Source organism: Dendronephthya gigantea, unplaced genomic scaffold, assembly GCF_004324835.1.
Source record: "Dendronephthya gigantea isolate DGI-Jeju-01 unplaced genomic scaffold, DenGig_1.0 000085F, whole genome shotgun sequence".
In the NCBI taxonomy this organism is placed as follows: domain Eukaryota; kingdom Metazoa; phylum Cnidaria; class Anthozoa; order Malacalcyonacea; family Nephtheidae; genus Dendronephthya; species Dendronephthya gigantea.
Window position 1 is genome coordinate 140,023 of NW_021163095.1, and position 20,418 is coordinate 160,440.

General features: G+C 36.2%; 1 protein-coding gene across 2 annotated transcripts; it reads left to right on the plus strand.

The window, feature by feature from the left end:
* The first annotated feature begins 1,689 nt into the window (after positions 1-1,689).
* LOC114533058 (ATP-dependent RNA helicase HAS1-like) lies at positions 1,690-20,282 on the plus strand. 2 transcript variants are annotated; one of them, XM_028554644.1, is made up of 15 exons: positions 1,690-1,789; positions 2,501-2,557; positions 2,671-2,787; positions 2,860-2,910; positions 3,169-3,310; positions 5,684-5,784; positions 6,401-6,600; positions 8,592-8,706; positions 9,340-9,479; positions 10,005-10,166; positions 10,703-10,855; positions 16,544-16,657; positions 16,996-17,052; positions 17,413-17,590; positions 20,068-20,282. In XM_028554644.1, exons 1-15 carry the CDS (start codon positions 1,732-1,734, stop codon positions 20,214-20,216), a joined length of 1,794 nt encoding a protein of 597 aa, XP_028410445.1. In that variant the 5' UTR covers positions 1,690-1,731; the 3' UTR covers positions 20,217-20,282. The 2 variants fall into 2 exon arrangements, with proteins under 2 accessions (XP_028410445.1, XP_028410446.1); XM_028554645.1 differs by lacking the exon at positions 2,860-2,910.
* The last annotated feature ends 136 nt before the right edge of the window (positions 20,283-20,418 follow it).

Genomic DNA, 20,418 nt, shown 5'->3' on the forward strand with positions numbered 1-20,418 from the left:
CCTTTCCCACACCCTCCGAGATTCTAAATTATCACATCTCATTGGGTAGTCGTCGTGTCCTGTCTTCATTCGAGAAAAGGGAACAACAAAATCCCCTGTTTATATGTTCCCCTTTCGACGTCTTGGTCCTTTCTTTAAACACTCTGTTCTTTCGTCCTATTTATTCATTCTTACAATACCTAGTGGATGAGGTTGCAACTATCTTATATTTACCTTTTTCAATTGCATGTTGTCCCTTAAAAGTTGTTCCATGTAGCATCACCCTGGACAGTGATTTCACCCCAATATTCACTCAAGGCGTTGTCATAGTTTGGATATGTTATGTCCAGACCATAAATATTGATTTCCATATCTTCTTTCAACATTTTTTTGTTGTACTATCCTTGTGTTAGGGTCAGATTAAATGTTGCACTCCTCATGTGTTGTAATTTATAGCTTATCAATTTATCTATATGGGCATCTGGGAAATGGAATGTCTGACACCTAAGCCTTAGGGCTCATTTTCATTTTCTCATAGCTGTCCTTAACAAGTCAGTTTTGCCAATGTGAAGTAGTCCAGGTGTGAATTATTGACTGCACACACTCATAGCAGTACTCTAACATATCAATCTTCCTAGCTCATTCTGATTCAGCAAGTGAATCTGGGTCTGAAAACCCAAACTATTTTTTAACACGTACAACACCATACGAGAACATATCACATGCAGTCTTATTACTATATGGCAGCTGAGGTAAGATTAAAAATCAATAGTGTAGAGAAGTCCCACTGGATGTTAATTTGCTGTGTTTAAGGTGCAAATTAAATAAGATAGATAGATATGAGATAATAGATCACTAAATGAGGGAGCATAAGACTGTTCAAAGACTTACCCAATACTTTTAGTAAACTACAATCTCATATAAAGCCACCATTTCTATCCCTAGCTGTTAATCTATTTCACTCAAAAATCAGTTGATCACCTTTATCCCATCTTTAGGTAACAAATATAAAAAATTTAAACAGGACCATCATTAATTGTCAAAATCATCATTTGACCATCATTTTAAATTATTGTAAATTAAAATTACAAATCGATATTTCACATATGTCAAAACAGGGAATATCACACGGTTAAACACAGTTCTTTAGTTTATAACAATATTTCTGAAAAGAATGGACATAATATATCAAAATTATATAGTAACCCCCATGATGGGGACTCCAAGTTTTATAATAATAATATCCCACACATTTTAAACAGAATTCGACCTTACTATCTCTTTCGTGATTTTTGAGTCATGGGAACTCGAGAGTTCTTCAGTATTTTCAATTGTCGTTCTATTGCTTCCCTCATATTAATTTTATCAGGAATATGTACAAATCGGACCTGTTTCGCCTGAACACACATTTGTTCTAAACGAACCGTTTCCGATCTCTGGTTCGTAAATTCAACATTAATCATGTTAACATTCATATATCCATCTACTTGTGATATTTTACCCTCTGCATAAGATTCGTTTCGTAGTTCAACAATAGTTCTATGTCCCTCGCAAGCTTGTAATAACGCGATTAATGTTCTTTCCGCAAGAGCTCTTTCCCTTTTGCTGCCGGCCATGTTTAAATTTAAATATATATATTTACATAAAGTATGGGGTGTACATCATAATTTGCGTGCTCAGATCAGTATCAGTGCGTGTTTGCTTCAGAGATAATAAAGATAAAATGCACGTGTATTTTTAAAAAGCAAAATTATGGAAGATAAAGAGTTCAGAAAGAAGCGAAAAAAAACTTCCACTGGTGGCCCTTCAGGTATAGTTGGTATAGTAGAGTATTGAATAAGATCTGGACCCTAGTCGCGTATGAATAGACATAATTCCGTTGAGTTTCAATGCTTACTGGAATTAAATTTTAAGTCTGAAAATAGAAAGAGAGTTGCCAAAATAAAATCCTTTAAATCCTTAAATAAAAAGAGAAAGTAGAGGTTTCAAAGTAGAATGAATTATGAAAAAAAGAAATAATAAATACTTAGAGAGAGCTTAGAAATTCAGTATATTTTATTATTTAGTAGGTAACCTGTTAGGTAGTCTCCTTTCTTGCAGTCAACATACAGTATATTATACAGCCAATACAGGTACACTAAAATTCAAAATGTCTGCTGGTGAAACTTTTCCACTTTTCAATTGTGAAATGAAGTAGAATACAGGCAACTACAGAAATTGTAACATATCATCAATATATTGCCAATGCATGTGTACATGACATTTATAATTATGAAAATAAAATAATGTGCCAGTTGTCTATCATGGTTGCCACTTGACAGGGCTACTGTAAAAGTCTACATAGATTCACCAAATGTTTTAACCTAACAGATTGTTTACAACTACATTGTGTAACATTAACAAATCTGTGAGATTATTGGGAATGTAAGTATTAAAATTTAACTTAGCACATGCCCTTTAGGACAATTAAACCAGATTCATTCAATTAAGTGCAGATGAATATGTTTGTTGTTATTTGTAGGTAAAAAGGTAAGGAAATTGAAGAAGAAATTCTCAAACCCTGTAGAGGAAGAGAAAGGTATTATTATTTTGTCATCTTTTCTCATATGCAAATTGATGCATCAAATATGGCTAGCACATCGTATACGTATTTTGTATCCTTTTACTAATTGTTTTCTCCTACATTTTCAGTTGAAAGTGTTGAACAAAATATTAAACCCAATGAAATGAATGAGTCTCGTGTCATTGAGGGCATAGACAATACAGAAGAGAATGAATATGAAGAACACACTTCCTTTAACCCAACAGGTACAGTAGTAGTGATCAATAATCTAACAAGAGTTCTACTGTTCAATTTTTTTTCCTTAAAACTGTTGTCAGACAATACAGAAGAGAATGAATATGAAGAACACACTTCCTTTAACCCAACAGGTACAGTAGTAGCATCAATAATCTAACAAGCGTTTTACTGTTCAATTTTTTTTCCTTAAAACTGTTGTCAGACTAGTTTTATCACTGATAAAATGATAAATTCAATTGCCCCATTATTTCATCCAATTTTTTTTGCTAAATGTTTAAAAAATCGGTAGTACTGGTACCAAATTGTTATAAATGTTGCACACATATTATTATATACATAGAAAATAGAAGTATGTGTGATATGTGAACTAGGTTCTTACTCTTTTTCAGCATTGTCAACAAATGATGACACATCCTTTGAGTCTTTGAGAGAAAGTGTGTCGGAAAAAACGCTAAGGGCTATTTCAGATATGGGCTTTATAAATATGACTGAAATCCAACATAAGAGTATAGTGCCATTGCTCAATGGAAGGTTTGTAATAAGTATAATTTATATTGCTGTGGTGCAGGTATTATGACTTCAGAAGTGTTTTGTTTAATAAACTAAGCAAAGCTGGGTATATAATATATACCCATTAATAATACGAGGTCCTCTGAACATTTCTTTAATTGTCTCAGCAGGGAGAATTACTATCTAGAGAAATACATCCCTAAAGGCTAAAACTACATACACGGATGAGGGTTGTTTAGTTCTAGCCATCTCTGAAACAGTTTGACTAAATGAAAATTCAAAACAAGAAAATTGACAATTCAATGCAAATGCTTTCACTTGTGGGAACATACTAGTTGTTTGTGCTTGTTCAGATAAGCAAAGTTTTAAGGATTATATTGGATTTTTTAGTGTAAAGGCGGATGACATTACTGTATTTTGTCAGTGTTTTTACCTTAGTAATCCTTCCAATTTAAACTAAACTACACATGCTTTATATTATATTACATAATGATAAATGTTCCCTAAAGCATTAGAAGGCTTAGTAAAAATTTCTTGACTAAAACATGTGGTGTGCATGTGTCTATAATAATAACTGCTACACAACACAGCATGGGATATACTTAATTTAACATAACATTTGTCCTCAGTTCAAATTTCCTGCAAAATTTCATAAGGAAATTCCAAACATTCCACTTTCCATATATATAATGTGCAGCTCTAGGTAATACTAGCTGCATAAAGAAAAACACTGGAAAAACCTTTCTGATGTTGGTTTTAGAAGAAGCTTGTGCTTTCCGGGCTTATAGCGATAAACTGTCAGAAAATTTGTGTCTTTAAAAATTTTGCCATAGCAGTGGTTACATGAATTACATGCTGTTTATGTGTAATTAGCCATAATCATGTAAGGAAAGGCCTTTTACGAAATAACCACATATTTTATGCTGTTTGCTTCAACATTTTATGTTCAATTTTTTTTTCAGGAGGGGGCAAATTTAGTCCAACATTTGCATTCTATGTAGTTGGATTATGTTAATCCGAGGTTATTACCCCAACCTCATACCCAGGGTTTTATTACCTACGCTCCACGTCCCACGCAGCGTTATCCCATAATACCACATCTAGTCTGTAGATAGTGGTTTTTAGTGCAAAGTTTCTGTGAAACTTTGCAGTATTGTGGTGAGTGGCGAAAATTCACATCAGACAGTCAGACAGTCAGTCAGTCATAGTGTAAACTCCGGGGGGCGGAGTGTTTTTATGCGTATAGTAGCTTTTTGTATATAATCAGTAATTTAAAGTTTTCAAATCAGTTTAACTTGCTTTATTTATTAATTCTCTACATCCCTTTTGCTAAGTTCACCAAAATTTTGAGGAATTTTGACGGTTACTGTAAATTTTAAAGCATTGCTTTTCCGCGGTTTGGGTTTTGTTTCAAAGGGATTTGCGCAGATTTACCCCCGGAACACCCGATTTTTTCCTATACGTCGCAACTGCGCATGTGCCGTCGAGCCTTCAGGCTTCAACATTATTCACGATGTAAAGAAACGAGGAGCGACGAGCATTGCTTCAAAACATTCCGAGCGTAAAAATCGTGCAATTCTTTGAGAATCTACGCAATTTATCAACTTATGTTATGAATTAAGAGCATTCAATTCGACACAAATATAATTTGGAAGGTTTATTCCATAAATAGAGCTAATAGGTTAGGAAGAAACGACGCTGTGTTGTTTATGTATTGATAGATCTCTTACACGAATGACGAATATATATTATGTCGATATATAGCAAGTCGATACCTGGTATTCTGCATACAGTACATAAATGATAGTATACAAAACGGACATTTTGTGCAGTAATCAAATCATTTTGGCGGTATACAGTATTGATTATATGTATATTGTTTTGTATCGATTTAGCTACGCGTCGAAGTATCCACATCATAGACATAATACCGCGGTTTATTTACATTATTTACAACGCAACTATTTTGGCTATTCTTATGAAATGACGATAAATTGTTGCCATCATATAAATGTAGTGAATGTAGTCACAATTGTTTGACGAAGAAAAGAGACTAAACTGAGAAAATCGCGTCCGGTTTACATGGGCAACTAAAATTATAATTTAATAGTGACAATATCCGCGGCTAACGTAACTTGAGTACTTTGAATAATTTCCTTTTGATTAATGTTTAACCTAGTTCATTATATTTTTACTGGCATAAGTCAAAATGTTTATGTTGGGAAAACGTGTTGCTTAGGTATTACAGGGCATGAAAACTTTGCACTATCCTTGGATCCCTAGTTTCAAATACGTGCATGTGCTTAAGTTTGCATGATTTCTCTAGCTTTTTACCTAAACATTTGTTGTGTAAAGATCAATCTGCATTTGTTTCACAATATATTTATTATGTAGAGATTTACTGGGTGCAGCCAAAACTGGAAGCGGAAAGACTTTGGCATTTTTAATCCCAGCGATTGAGCTACTTTACAAACTTCAGTTTAAGCCCAGGAACGGTAAGATAATTTCTATGCTCAAAACGTTTTGTTATACTTTAAATTAATATAATTAGATCATATTTAGCTATGAAAATCGTCTATTGCGCTGCAGGTGGCGACTAAACCTTCCCTCGCATAAACAAGGAATATAAGGCCTGGGGAGGACTCCCTTGGCACCTAATGTTCATTTGCATGGTTTGCGTATATCTGCATGCTCCATGTGCTTATGTTTTGTTCAACTCCATGTCAATCGTAGCATATAAAAAATGATCGAACGTATTTTGCCCATTCCGATTCGATTCGATTTAACCGTACAGTAGCTATATTCTCTATTTGCTTAAATTATCAGCCGAAAACGATTTTGGTTCATATAATTATATTGCTTATTTTTTAAGATCATAATTTTTACTGGAGAAATTAACTAGAATTTTTAAGGTTATCCAAAGTTCATCTAAGGTTCATCGGAAGTTTAGTATAGCCTATAGGGTTACCCTCGCCTTTAACGATGTAAGATATCACAAAATCAAATTTGCTATCGTTTAAAGCGCGCATTAAGGTATTCTTTGACATACAGTAGATCCGCATGCCGCTATCTTTCTTATCATATAACGATGTTAGCAATATTTTTTCTCAGGCACAGGGGTAATCATAATTTCCCCAACACGAGAACTTTCCCTACAAACATTTGGCGTGGTTACAGACTTGATAAAACACCACAATCACACGTATGGCATCATTATGGGTGGAGCCAATAGAAAGAATGAGGCTGAAAAGCTTCAGAAGGGCGTCAACCTGTTAGTTGCAACGCCAGGACGACTCTTAGACCATTTACAGGTGAACGGATTTTTTAAGATAGCTAAGGCTATGTAATACACTGTCAGCGTGTTTTTCATGTTGATAATTTTTGTTCATCATTAGTATCATGTTCATGATAAACATTATATTGATATTATACTATAGATATTTAATGTTAGGTTTGATGAATTTAACGGAGTTCTTTTGGCCTCTCCTAAAGGCCCGTTTACACCTGCAATTTTAGGTGCGATTTTATTACGAAGGCCAAATCAATGAAGAAAAAATGTCTTCGTGATTTTCCGAACTTTCAACAGCCAATCAGAAATTTGCCGACGATTTTTCCGATGATGACGTTTGTGGAGTAAATGGCATCCCGCCTCTGTTTAACAAAATTTCGATGAAAATACACTTTTTATTTGCAAAATTTAAGCATTTTTAAGTTGTTTTCAAGTCTAAAAATTACAGATAAATGTGGTAAATATATCCAAGGTGTTTGGTATCTATTTTTTTTTTCAAGAAACTAGGGTAATTTTTGTGTTTCCAGCGTTGGTATTAATGTATGCATTTTAAAAAAATATTTGTGAGAGTTGCCAGCCTTAGGATAATTATATACATAAGAAAGTATGCGGTACCCGCATTAACTGTAAACGGGCCTTAAAAAGGCGGTTTTCCACTAGGCGGAGTTTTTCGATCGAACTAAATTTTTCACTCGATTCTCTTTTCAATTGTGACCGGTGAAGGAAATCCGCTACGCTCGAATTATCATAATTCTTGGTTTGCATTTGACGTCATAATGTTTGCATATGACGTCATAATCAGTCATCAGCAGTGAACTCTAATAAGACTGGAACGATAACTTAACAATAAAGACTAGTCATTGGATGAAGCCGATTTGAATATAATTTGCTGATTAAGGCGGCAGCCGCGCGAGCAAATCAAGTCTTCAAAAGAACTGTGCATGGAGAGTGAGAATTCCGTAAAAATCGTATTTTTTGGCAAAAAATTGCCAGAAAAGTGCACTTTTTATTTGACCACTTCAACTTTAAACAACGAATTTACCCTTTTTGGATAGACCTAAGTAATCTGCATCATCTTATTGTAAAAACCGGCGAGGTACCAGCAGAACGGGCCGAAAAAAAACTTCGCCTTCAACTCGCAAAAAAATAGGTTTGCACCTTTTCACGTTCATAAAACTTGTTTTTTAGTAAAATCTAAGTGTCAATGCTTGTTTTAAGCTTTTATTCATGATCAGATGAGATGGATTTGTGTATAAAAACCGGCGTTGTTTTGGTGGTGTAATTTCAACTCTTGGCCTTCATGGCGGCTATCAGTGCTGGCTTCAAAGATGGCGGCCAAGTTATCGTTCCAGTCTTATTAGAGTTCACTGGTCATCAGTGATTAGGCGCCATCTTGGTTGATTCTACAAAGTTCTGCTTTTCAAGAGAACAAACTGCGTTGATTTACTTTTTCCTTGTTTATTTTGTAACTGCTTATCATCTCTGTCATATATTGGGTGGGAATAAAATATAGCAACGACGAAAAAATTATTTGTGCAATGTTTTGAAAAATCAACCAAGATGGCGGCAATTGCAAACCACCTGTGGAAAAGAATGTCAGACGAAAAATTTCATTCGCTCGAAAAATTCCGCCTAGCCTAGTGGAAAACCGCCCTTAGGACGTCCTTCTCCAGGACACTAATTCCACTTCCGGTACTCGTGCAATATCACAAACATTTATCAACAAATGTATGACGACTCTTTTGAAGTTTTTCCTTAAATTTATTTAAATTAATTGGAATTAAGAAAATGTAGTTATTTCAAACTAACTTTAAAGGTTAATCTGGTTCAAAAAGAGTTGAGATTTCGCTAAAAATTTAAGTTTATAAAGCTATTTATAGTTGAATAGCAGCACATTTATAGTTGAATTTGATAGCTCGAGTTCGTTGTATTTGATAGAGGGTTTAAATATTTAAATAACTCGAAATGCACGCTGAAAGCTAATGCATTAAAATGCATAATTCTTCCTTGCAGAACACGCATGGGTTTAAATTCAAGAATTTGCAATGTCTCATAATTGATGAAGCTGATCGAATATTGCAGATTGGCTTCGAAGAAGAAATGAAACAGATTATTCGAATTTTACCAGGTATCATATCACTACACTCGATTTTTTGGCCCAGCACGGCTAAAATGGGTACCCGTGCCCATTTCATCTGTGCTCGTCCTTTGTTTAACACTAATAAATTGTTTAGCACTAACTTTGAACACTAATAAAATTGGGTACGGGTACCAATTTTAGCCGTGCCGTGCCAAAAAATTGTGTCTGGTGTAAACGCAGTTTGAGTGGCATATCCTCTTAAATGCTACCCTTACTTAGCCTAAAGTAAAAAATGTGAAAAGATAGCAGCAATACACTTTGTGAGAAGGATAGGAAAACGATTTTAGTCGGTCGACTAAATATTTGCGGGTGCGATGTCATTTTTGTAAAACAAAAAACGTGTCATGTGCGCCTGGCAGCCTCGTACCCAGGCGCTTTAGTGGAAAAAAGATATAACGTTGCATTCAGCTGTTATATAGAGGTCAGCTGAAAATTATCGAGCGCGCGGGGATGCTTGGGGTGCGTTATATATTTTACTACTAAAGTGCCTGGGTACGAGGCTGTACGCCTGTCTTTAGATGTTGATTCGACTGTTCGTGCATGCAAAAGGGAATTGTTTCGCATGCACTTGTCGAGGTTTCGTGTATGTATGAACAAATAATCTATTTCGATTCAAACTAGGTCGTCGAATGACGGTATTATTTTCTGCAACACAAACGAAAAATGTTGAAGATTTAGCGAGAATATCATTAAAAAAAGCTCCATTGTATGTGGGCGTTGATGACAATAAAGAAACAGCAACAGTTGAAGGCTTAGAGCAGGTTGGTATAATTAACTAGGAACCATCTTATTAGCCGCCTCAGGGCCGGTTTACATGGCGTGAGTTATCCCGGCTAGGCGAGGTAAAAAGCGCATCACATCATTAGTCCTTCATTATATGTAGTTCTCACCTCGCCTGGCCGGAATAACTCGCTCCATGTAAACCTACATTTAAACAGGCCCTTATAATACACATTAATTTCTTAAGCCACGTCTATCATTCAAATTAGACCAGTATTTTGAACTTTAATGAATGGGTAAATCGGGGAATTTCCACTATCTTTACTACTTCTGCATGCATACTCATTCCAACAATGGTAAAATTAATTTCGAGACTAGCCTTGATTAGAATGTCATTTAATGATACGCAGTAAGTCAATCGAAATGCTTCAATTGAGACCATTATTCGTTGTGGCATTTATAGAGTTTTAGTGTCTTCAAGTTATGACTATGAAATTTAAGGTATAGCCTACTCAAATGTATGACGTCCGTGACATAACGCGAAGACTTATTTTTGTTATTTCTAGGGTTATTTAGTTGTGCCGTCAGACAAACGTTTCTTGGTCTTATTTACGTTTTTGAAGAAGAATCGGGATAAGAAAGTAATGGTGTTTTTTTCATCTTGTCATTCTGTGAAATATCATTCTGAACTTCTTAACTACATTGATCTGGAGGTGCTTGACATACACGTGAGTATGGATTATGCATCGTTTTTTTAAGTCATACAGGCCTTCGAAATGGGAGTGGGGTTTATGAATTTATCAATTATAACTGCATGAATTTCAAACTTCCTGGTACCATGTATCACGCCCCGATATATTCAATAGCAATTAATCATCATCACACCGATGTGCATGTGCATGAGAATTGTCACGTTGACGTCAATAACGGAGGATGTTCACGTTGACGTCAAGTGCAATTGCTTTGCCAAAGCTGATTTCGTATGTATACGAGGAACAAGAATAGCAAGATCAAGAAGTCAACCTCTTGGTAACTCAGCCACTGCAAACAGACTCATCTGAAATTGTCATGTCACTTAGATGAATCGTGAACGCTAGCTCTGATAAAAGTGTAATTAACCTGAATTAAGATGAATAGAAAACTGTCTGAAGAGGTGCTATATTATGAAAAAAAAACTTTTGAAATCCTCCATGGAATTATTCTCGCTTAACGGTAATAGTAATGGACAAGGATTAGAAAGAATTGGAGGTTGTTTTTTTCATAGGGCAAACAAAAGCAACAGAAGCGTACAACGACATTTTTTCAATTCAGCCAAGCAAAATCTGGTATCTTACTATGTACTGACGTCGCAGCTCGTGGCCTTGATATCCCTGAGGTAGACTGGATCGTGCAGTTTGACCCCCCTGATGATCCTAAGGTAAAGTTGCAAGTTATATATATATATATATATATATATATATATATATATATATAATTATATATATATATATATATATATAACTTTGGTTTTTCACACGCGCGAAGGAATAAAGATTTTATCGAGAAATATATATAAATCTTGCGCATCGTTGGAAACCGGCAAACAACGATTTTTGCCGCGTACTTTCATTAGCCTCCGCTGTAGTTTCATCCACTACTAAATTTAAGCGATTATTTAAAGATAAAACAATCTGTAATTAATTAGCGTGTAGGTACAAGTGTTAAATACTTACGTGGTGTACCTACAAGCTAATTTACTTATTGATGTCACCATGCAAACATACAAGACCTATATGTTACTATAAAACAATCTATTGTAGAAAATACATATTAATTACGCAAAACAAATAACAAAATAATGTTTTACGCGAAATAGAGTTTTAACTTATAAGCACCGTTCCAACCACACTCCAACAGTTTTTACCTAGTAATAATTTTAAATTGAAATATCTTCGTTAAGCGTCGTATGTGTCTTTGATAACAATCGAATTAATGTGTTTTAGTGAATTGGGCGATATTTATTACATAATTAAGATATTCACATATTTTTAAAAAAGAAGATATTCCGATTGCTAGGGTAGCCTGACCCAATTTTATTAAGTGCCTTTTATTTAGTTCGCTTTAGATTGTAGGAATCAATAAGGATCAACATAGTTGACGTGTAAATTGTGCTCCGTAATTTTTAAAATTTTATCACCTATTTGAGCTCTCAAAATGTGGGAATTCGAAGATATTTCGTCAAGTGATTACAATTCGTACTTAAATTATGATGGCTAGCGAATTAAATGGTCACATAACCTTGAGGAGCTAGTGAAATTCGTTGAAGACATTCTCAAAATATCTGGCAAATGGTCCTCACCTGGTGGCACCGCACGAAAGTTAACAAGTTCTGATGTGGACCTAACTTTGACTTGGTATCGCGGAAAACAAAACACGTTATTACTGCAAGGGAAAGCTGGCATCATGTTAAGAGACGATTTAATCAAAGTTTGCAAAAAAAGGTACAATGCTAACGGTATAAACTCCTCTGATGACCCGAATATAATATCATCTGCTGATCCCTCTCACGTTAATGCATTGAAAAATCCAGCAGATTATGACAAAAAAATTACTATAGATCGGGAGAGTCAAACTGATCAATGCATCGCAGAAAGGCGTCCGTGTGATTCGGCGGACTTGCTAGAAAACATTAAGTTCGATATTGAAGTCTTTAGTCAAGGGTCGACTCTTTGCAGAGTTTGGAATGTATTACTCAATTGACTGTTCCGAAATAAGTCGCCTTAGGGTTGAGCTCGGGGACGAAAAGGAGAAAGGTCGAAAATTAGAATCTGATATTCTGTTTTTTAAACAAGAAATTTCATATTTGAAATCAAAGGAACAAATGTATGAAACCCTCAATAACAAAATTAGCAATGCGAGAAATATCTGTGCGGAAACAAAGCCCGTACCGCTTAACGAGCCTTTACATCCTAACTGCTCAGTCGAAATCCTAAATCAACCACCCGCATCAATTGTCATAACCAAGGAACTTGTCCCCCAAATGGCACCCGAGCTACATATTAGTAATGATTTAAATTCAAATGATCATTCAAAAGGATCTCAAATTGTATACCAGAAAAATTGCAACCAATGATCAACCAGAAAGCACATTGTTGTGACCCAGAGCAAAAAGTTACGGAACAATCATCGCCTATTAGTAAAAGGAAGGTATTAACCTGTGATCCAAGACTAGATTTTAAATCTCGCAAGTGTCTTGCTTATTTACCAAGTGTCTTGCTTATTTATTTATAAACGCACCCAATTGCGATTATATTCCTGTCAACAGTGCAAAATTTAACTCTAATAGTGTGCAAGAAGATCCCACAATTAGTCAAGTAATATCTACAAACACAATCCCGATCCGAATCACCAGTCGCTGCGATAAGCGTAATATTTACAGCAACCGAGAATGTAAAGGAAGGAAGAAACATGGTTACAAAAAGAAAAACCATACCCGTTTTTTTCGACATACGAGAAACCACAGCCGCCCCCCCGGATGGAAAGAGAAATGGAATGCTTATTTGGACTTCGTTCACACAAGTTTGCATCCCGATCACCCGAGTATGTCTCACCGATTACATCCCGATTACGCACGATTACACCACGATCTCCCGGAAAAGATACTCATATAAATTCCATTCCGCCCTCCCAGCCACCTCTGACAGGAAAGGAGTCACGATGTTTCACTTATGTTCCCCCCATTATGTTGGCCAACGTCATGTCCCTGGTTTTCAAGATTGATGAGCTAGCGTATGTAATTGATAAACATAATCCTGACCTTGTTTTTATAACGGAAACCTGGTTGAAATCTAACATTCCGGGCAGTGTAATTAACATTGATAACTATAGCTTGCTCAGACTTGATAGAACCGAAAGAGAACACGGTGGAGTGTGCATATATGTGAAAGAAAAACATACATGTTAGAATATTTGCAGTCATCTCTGGAGTTTGCTGAAGCGAAATACCCGAACTGCGGACTGATTATCGCAGGCGACTTTAATAAATTGCCTGTTGGGCATATTTCTCGACAATTCCAACTCAAAAAAATTGTTAACTTTCCAACAAGAGGCTCAAGTAAATTGGATTTAGTTATGACAAACCTTGCTGATTTTTATGATACACCTTTTTGTGCTCCACCACTGGGTCTGTCAGATCATGTAACTGTTCTTGCCTTACCTAAGCTCAGGTCGAAAGACATTCAAACGACACAAGTATGCCATGTACGTGATAAAAGACCTAGCACTGTACGACGTCTCGGTCGGTTTTTCTGTGAAGCTCCATGGGATCTTGTGATCACTCCTGAATTCAGTTGTGGAGAAAACCTAGATACTCTAACCAACATTATCAACTATGGATTAGACACTCTGGCGCCACTAAAAACTGTTAAGATACGGGAAAATGACCGAATTGTAATCTCAAATCGCTGATCGATAAAAGGCAAAGAGCTTTTGCACAGAATAACGATATTTTATACAAACAGTTGCGAAATAAAGTTAATAGAATGAGGAAAAAGTGTCGGAAAGCATATTACGAAGCTAAAGTAAAGGATATAAAGCAAAGTAAGCCTAAAGATTGGTAGTACGAGGTGAAACGTTTGTGTGGTCTTCCGTCAGGATCAGGATGTAATTCCATATTTTCAAACTTAGAACACGATATTCAGGATCCTGTCACACTAAGTAATACGATTAACAGTACTTTCTTGGAACCCATGCAAGGATATCTCCCTTTAATAATATCTCACCCATGACAGAGAATAACGCTACGATTGTTGTGACTGAAACGGAAGTGTGGACACACGTACACAGCATCAAATCGGGTAAATCAAGTGGTCCTGATAACTTACCAAACTGGGTTCTGCGGAAATTTGCAACTGTATTGGCATCTCCTATTGCAACAATCTTGAATGGTTCTTTTAAAGATGGCCGGTTGCCTTTGGTTTGAAAATTGGCAAATGTTTGTCCGATCCCCAAAAGTAAACAAGTGTTTGACATTAACAAAGATCTTAGGCCCATCTCATTGACCTCAACTTTGTGTAAAATTGCAGAGGATTTTGTAATCACGAGGGATCTTCAACCGACGTTAATGAAATGTATTTATCCTAAGCAATACGGGTTTATACCATGATCAAGTACCACCCTTGCATTGATTTCTTTGATCCATCGTTGGTCAGAGACAGTGGACAAGGCGGGTGGGTCTGTGCGAACACCTCTAACGGACTATCGTAAAGCGTTTGATCTTATAGATCATAATATACTTTATGAGAAGTTACGACGACTTGATTTGAAACCATCGGTTTTAAATTGGATTGTCGATTTTCTACGTGGAAGATTCCAAAGAGTGAAACTTAATTCAAACTGTTTTTCTACGTGGAAACCAGTTAATGCTGGGGTACCACAAGGGACGAAGCTTGGTCCGTGATTATTTCTATAGTAATGATTAATGACCTCTCGATCTCAGATGACCAGTTCATGGGTGACATGATTAAATATGCTGATGACACCAGCATTTGGGAGAATCTCACTTATCAAGTTAATACCAACTCTATCCAAGAAGTGACAGATTCTATTGTGGATTGGTCCCAACGCAACAAGTTTGAACTTAATCCGTCTAAATGCAAGGAAATGGTAATTAATTTCCAACAGAGTGAGCCTGATTTTGCCCCTATTTTGATGCAAGAACAAATCACTGCTCGAGTAGAAGAGGCAACAATACTGGGCGTTTTGATAAGCCAAGATCTAAAATGGAATGGACATGTTGATAAAATAACGACGAAAGTTACCAAGCGTCTTTATCTATCAAAGCAACTCAAGAAGTCTGGTCTTGACAGTAACGATTTAAAATGTTTTTACATTGCATCGATCAGGTCGATTCTCGAGTATGCTTGTCAGGTCTTTCATTACGGCCTGACAAAATACCTCTCAGGCATAATCGAAAGAATCCAAAAAAGAGCAATGCGTATCATTTTTCCTGATCTATCGTATGAAGATGCTTTGGCTACTCTTGATATGAAGCATTTGTGGGTGAGAAGAGAAGACTTGTGCAAAAAACTTTTTAAATTAATAGTTAACGATGAAAACCATAAACTCCATCATCTTTTACCTATGAAAGTTCTGGATATGTACAATCTTAGAAGTTCGAAACAATTTTACATTCCTAACTATCGTACAAACAGATATAGGGACACGTTTATAATATCCAGTCTCTTAAATGAATAGTAAATTATATAGATGTTTTTTACTAGTAGTGTACAGTATAGTTTTTATAATGTTTTTAAATTGTTGTATAGCCTCATGCAATTCAGCCGATTGGCTGCCATATGAGTATTATTAAACGGTTTATCTATCTATCTTTCTATCTTATAACCGTCCTGCATCATTTTGTACATCATGTATATGTTGGCTTTGAACACACCGAAATCGAATCCATTTATTAATATATTCCCATGCACTGATCTAAAAAGGCACACAATTCCCATTTGACATTTGTTTATTAATTTTTGTCCACGCAGAAATTTTCACCCTCCTAAGAATTTGAGCCTTTACTAAAATAACCCAAAACGTGCGTGGCTCCGTACAAATCATAAAATCTACTCTAATTTACAGACTATTAGAATTTTACAATAGTACATAGCTACATGTAGTCGTACAATAAATTACTTACAATAGTGACTTTGAAGTACTCAAAATAAAACCCGTTGTGCCCCAGTGTGACCCCCCTTACACTACATTTTGTTTATTGGCACGGCACGGCTGAATTCTATTTTAAAAAAATCTTATAAAAAAAATTTATTTCGGCTCAGACGTACAAAGGTCGCGGGCATAGTTAAAATTGGCAGAGATACCCATTTTAGCCGTGCATGCCAATAAATCGAGTGTATATAGTGTAAGGGAGTTACGCTTTTTTTTACGCCTCGATGGATCTCTTTAAGTGATTGGTTAATTATCTCAAGTGATTGGTTAGTGATTGGTTAGTGATTGGTTAATCATCTTAAGTACACCATACAGGACAGACGTAACCTATGTAGTTGTACGAATTATAGATATGATGAGAAATAATGACATATTGAATATATCTTTCCTTTATCAGGAATATATTCACAGAGTTGGGCGAACAGCGCGCGGTGCACACGGAAAAGGACATGCTCTTTTATTCTTACTTCCTGAGGAACTGGCTTTCCTTCGCTACTTAAAACACGCAAAGGTAAATGTTGTACAGAAAAATAGGTTTATTACGATTGGCAATAAACCCTTCATCCACGTAAGGTGTGAAATCGTCCTGGCGTGTGGTTTGGAAGCTGTCAACAATAAACTTAGGGATGTCGGAATTAAGGAGATAACGGGTGCTCAAAAGCTCTCATAACGAGATACGACAACGTCAAACTCACTTATCTACGAAATAATTGTTCGGCCATGAGTAAAAGATAGTGAGGATGAAGTTCACTTGCCTATCTTTCCTCATGATCGCGAGGGTCAATTAGCCTACGAGAAACTATTGTTTTCAACCGTTTATTCCCTAAACTTGTCTGTTTCCTTGTTTAGGTTCCTCTTAACGAGTATGACGTGTCGTCGTCCAAGATTGCCAACATTCAATCCCAGGTAAACCGTACAAATGAATCGTAAACCAAATATTTTTGACTATTTTCTGAAATCTTTTTTTGAAATAGACCATTTGAATGCAACAATAAAGCTAGCCTAAAACTTGAAATTTCTCTTCGGTATATTATTGCATGCTTTTACATAAGCACTTAATATTCTAAGAAAAACTGAAGTATAATATACCAGTCAATAATTATGCCATCAACATACGATTCTTATCACACGAACAAACCAGTCCGGTTGGACGTGGTCAGTTGGTGACGTTTTGGCAAATACGATTGACAAATTTCTTTTGGACCTTTTCTGGAAACTAATTGAATTTCTTCTATTCGTGATTGTAATCTTTGATTTTCATTCCAGCTTGAGAAATTGATCGCAAAGAACTACTACCTACACAAGTCTGCGAAGGAGGGCTATAGGTCGTATCTTCAGGCGTACGCCTCGCATCAACACAGAGATATATTCAGCGTGAATACGTTAGATCTGCAGAAAGTTGCAAAGGCTTTCGGTTTTCAAGTTCCCCCTGCTGTAAATTTAGGTATCCTTTTTAGGGCTTGAAAGGGCCTGTTTTAATGAGGGTTTCGCATTTAAAGGCATAAACACACAAAAGTTCACAGAAACTTTGCAGTATTGTGATGAGTGGCGAAAATTTAAATCAGTCAGTCAGTCAGCGAGTCATTGAGTCAGTCAGTCATAGTATAAACTTTCCGGGGGGTGAACTTGATATGTGTTTTTAGCGATATTTTGTGCATGGCCCGATTTTTTCTCGAACTTCGCAAATGTGCATGTGCCATCGGGCCTTGATCAATAATCACAATGGAAAACACAAGGAGCGACAGAGTGTTGTAACGCAAAAATCGAGTAAATTCTAGAAATTCTACGCAATTTATAGATTTGTGTTATGCATTAGGAGCATTCAGTAAGACACAGATATCATTAGGACGGTAAATTCATTAAACAGAGAGCTACGAAGAAACAACGCTGTGCTGTTTATTTATAGACATCTCCTTTATACTATAAAGCCCGAACATCCGACGCAGTACTGAAATAATTTTAGCCGTGTACAGGCAGTACAGCATCTATTATATATACAGAGAAGGAACGAGACCGTAGCAATGTTATTTTGAAATTTTGAAACAATTCAGATGTTTATATTGATTAACGTGCAGGCATTACAGAATGTTTACATAGTCTAGGCAACTAAAATAGAATTCAATAATAGTCAAGGTATATGAGTTTGTATGCATTTCATTTAGGAGAGGTAAACTCAACTGTTTTAGGGTAAATTGACCATGGCGGTCAACATGGTAACGCTGCCGAAACATAATGCAGGGCGAAACATTCGAAACTGACCACACCCAAAAACGGCACATTCACTATAGTGCTATCTGCCAAACCAAAAAAGCTTTGACTAATCTGAGCTGCTTATATGGTTCAGAGATGGTGCTTTTAGGGGTGGTCATTGGTAAGTAGAAAATGCCAATAACACTAATACTTTACAAGAAAATGACCATGCATTACTCATGCACAAGTGTCAAATTGTGGCTTACAACTTCAAATAAACATATTCACATTTCGTACATTTTTAAATATATTCTCACTGTTTGGTGTAAAAAAGTTAATATTTTGTGACTGAAATATTAATTTGAAAATTCCCATCCATCAGCGAAAATCGTTCGAATCCTTCCAAATATGAAAGTCGGTCGAGACCAAACATTCACGTTTTTAACAAGTTTCCAGAAGTTTTGAAGGAGATTTAAACAGATTAACCATGGACAACGTAAAACCCCAACTTTGACGAATACGGCACCATTGTGTCATCCCCTGTCGGTTATAAACAATTCCGCATTGTTATTCTTACATTCAAGGCCTTTTAATTTCAGCATTAACAAATATGACCTTTACAAAGGAGTCCGACTTTAAAAATGAATAAAATATGAGAAATAGCAGCATTTTAGCATGAATATATGCACACGAATCGTTCGGAACAATCCGTATAGATTTTCACGCGAGGAACGTGATAAGGAGAACCTGCCAGATGGATTGACCTCTTTTCACACAAAGAAAAAAAAAGCTGCATGCAAAAACAAAGGCCCAATAACTGTAGTTATTTACTGGATAGTGCCAAAGCGTTCAATGTTTTGTGTATTTCAGATGCGGCTTTCTGCCATCTGTGAAGATATTCACCCCCCCTGTCAGAGCTCTGTCCCGTTACTGGTGCATGGTCATTTTCTTGTAAAGTATAAAGCGTTAGGCATTTTCTACTGACCATATAAACATCTCCGAACCATAAAGACAGCTCAGATTAGTCAAAACTTTTTGGTTTGGCAGATAGCACTATAGTGAATGTGCCGTTTTTGGATGTGGTCAGTTTTGGGATGTTTCGCCCTGCGTTATTCTTCGGGCAGCGTTACCATGTTGTCCGCCATGGTCAATTTACCCTAAAATGGTTCAGTTTACCTGTTCTAAATGAAATGCATGCAAACTCGTATACAGGTCCTTGACTAAATGGCAATATCGCGGCGAACGTAATTTGAGTACTTTAGAGTATGATTTCTCCAAGCTTTGGTAGTAAATTGTATCTTTGGATCTACCATCTACAATATCAACTCTTTAATTCACATCTATAGCTATAAACAAATATTTATTGAAAATACAATCAACTTCAACGCTGCTATAAGAAGCATGCATACAAATTTTGCCATATTCGTGTGTGGTGCTGTATTGAGCAATTGTAATATTAGCCGCTTGACCACGTTTGATCCGGGTATGTTTAACCTGCTTCTTTAGATTTTTATTGGCAGAAGTCAAAATCCTGTATGTTGCGACAGACGCCTGGTTGCCTTGGTATCGGGAGGGCACTCAAATTTTGCACTATCCTTGGATCCCTAGTTATTATAGTCTATAGATCCGCTTTCTGGTGTGATATTAGTCTCCATGCACTTGTCACGAGACATATGAATATCTGTATGTAATATTCAATCGTAGAAAAAGTACCCTTGACAAAAGAAATAGCTGTCCACAGCAGTAAAGGAGAGCGACCTCGAAAGCGTGGAGGTGGTGGCGGATTTGGTATTGGTTACAGAAACTCTAAAACGATGAAAAAAATTAAGACTTTCAAACATAAGAAGGTTAACAAAGATACCAGACAGTTTAGTAGATAGAATGTTCAACGTGTCTGACTGCACGGTTTTATCGTGAGCAAGATGCATTGGGTGGTCACTTTTTTAATCATAAACAATTCATATAAACAGTTACCGGTCCTCTATTTTTGATGACAGAACCTATACGTAATGACAGAACATTTTCCCCTGAGTTTCAATACTTTATAGACGACCATGAACACGCATAAGGCCTGCATGTTAT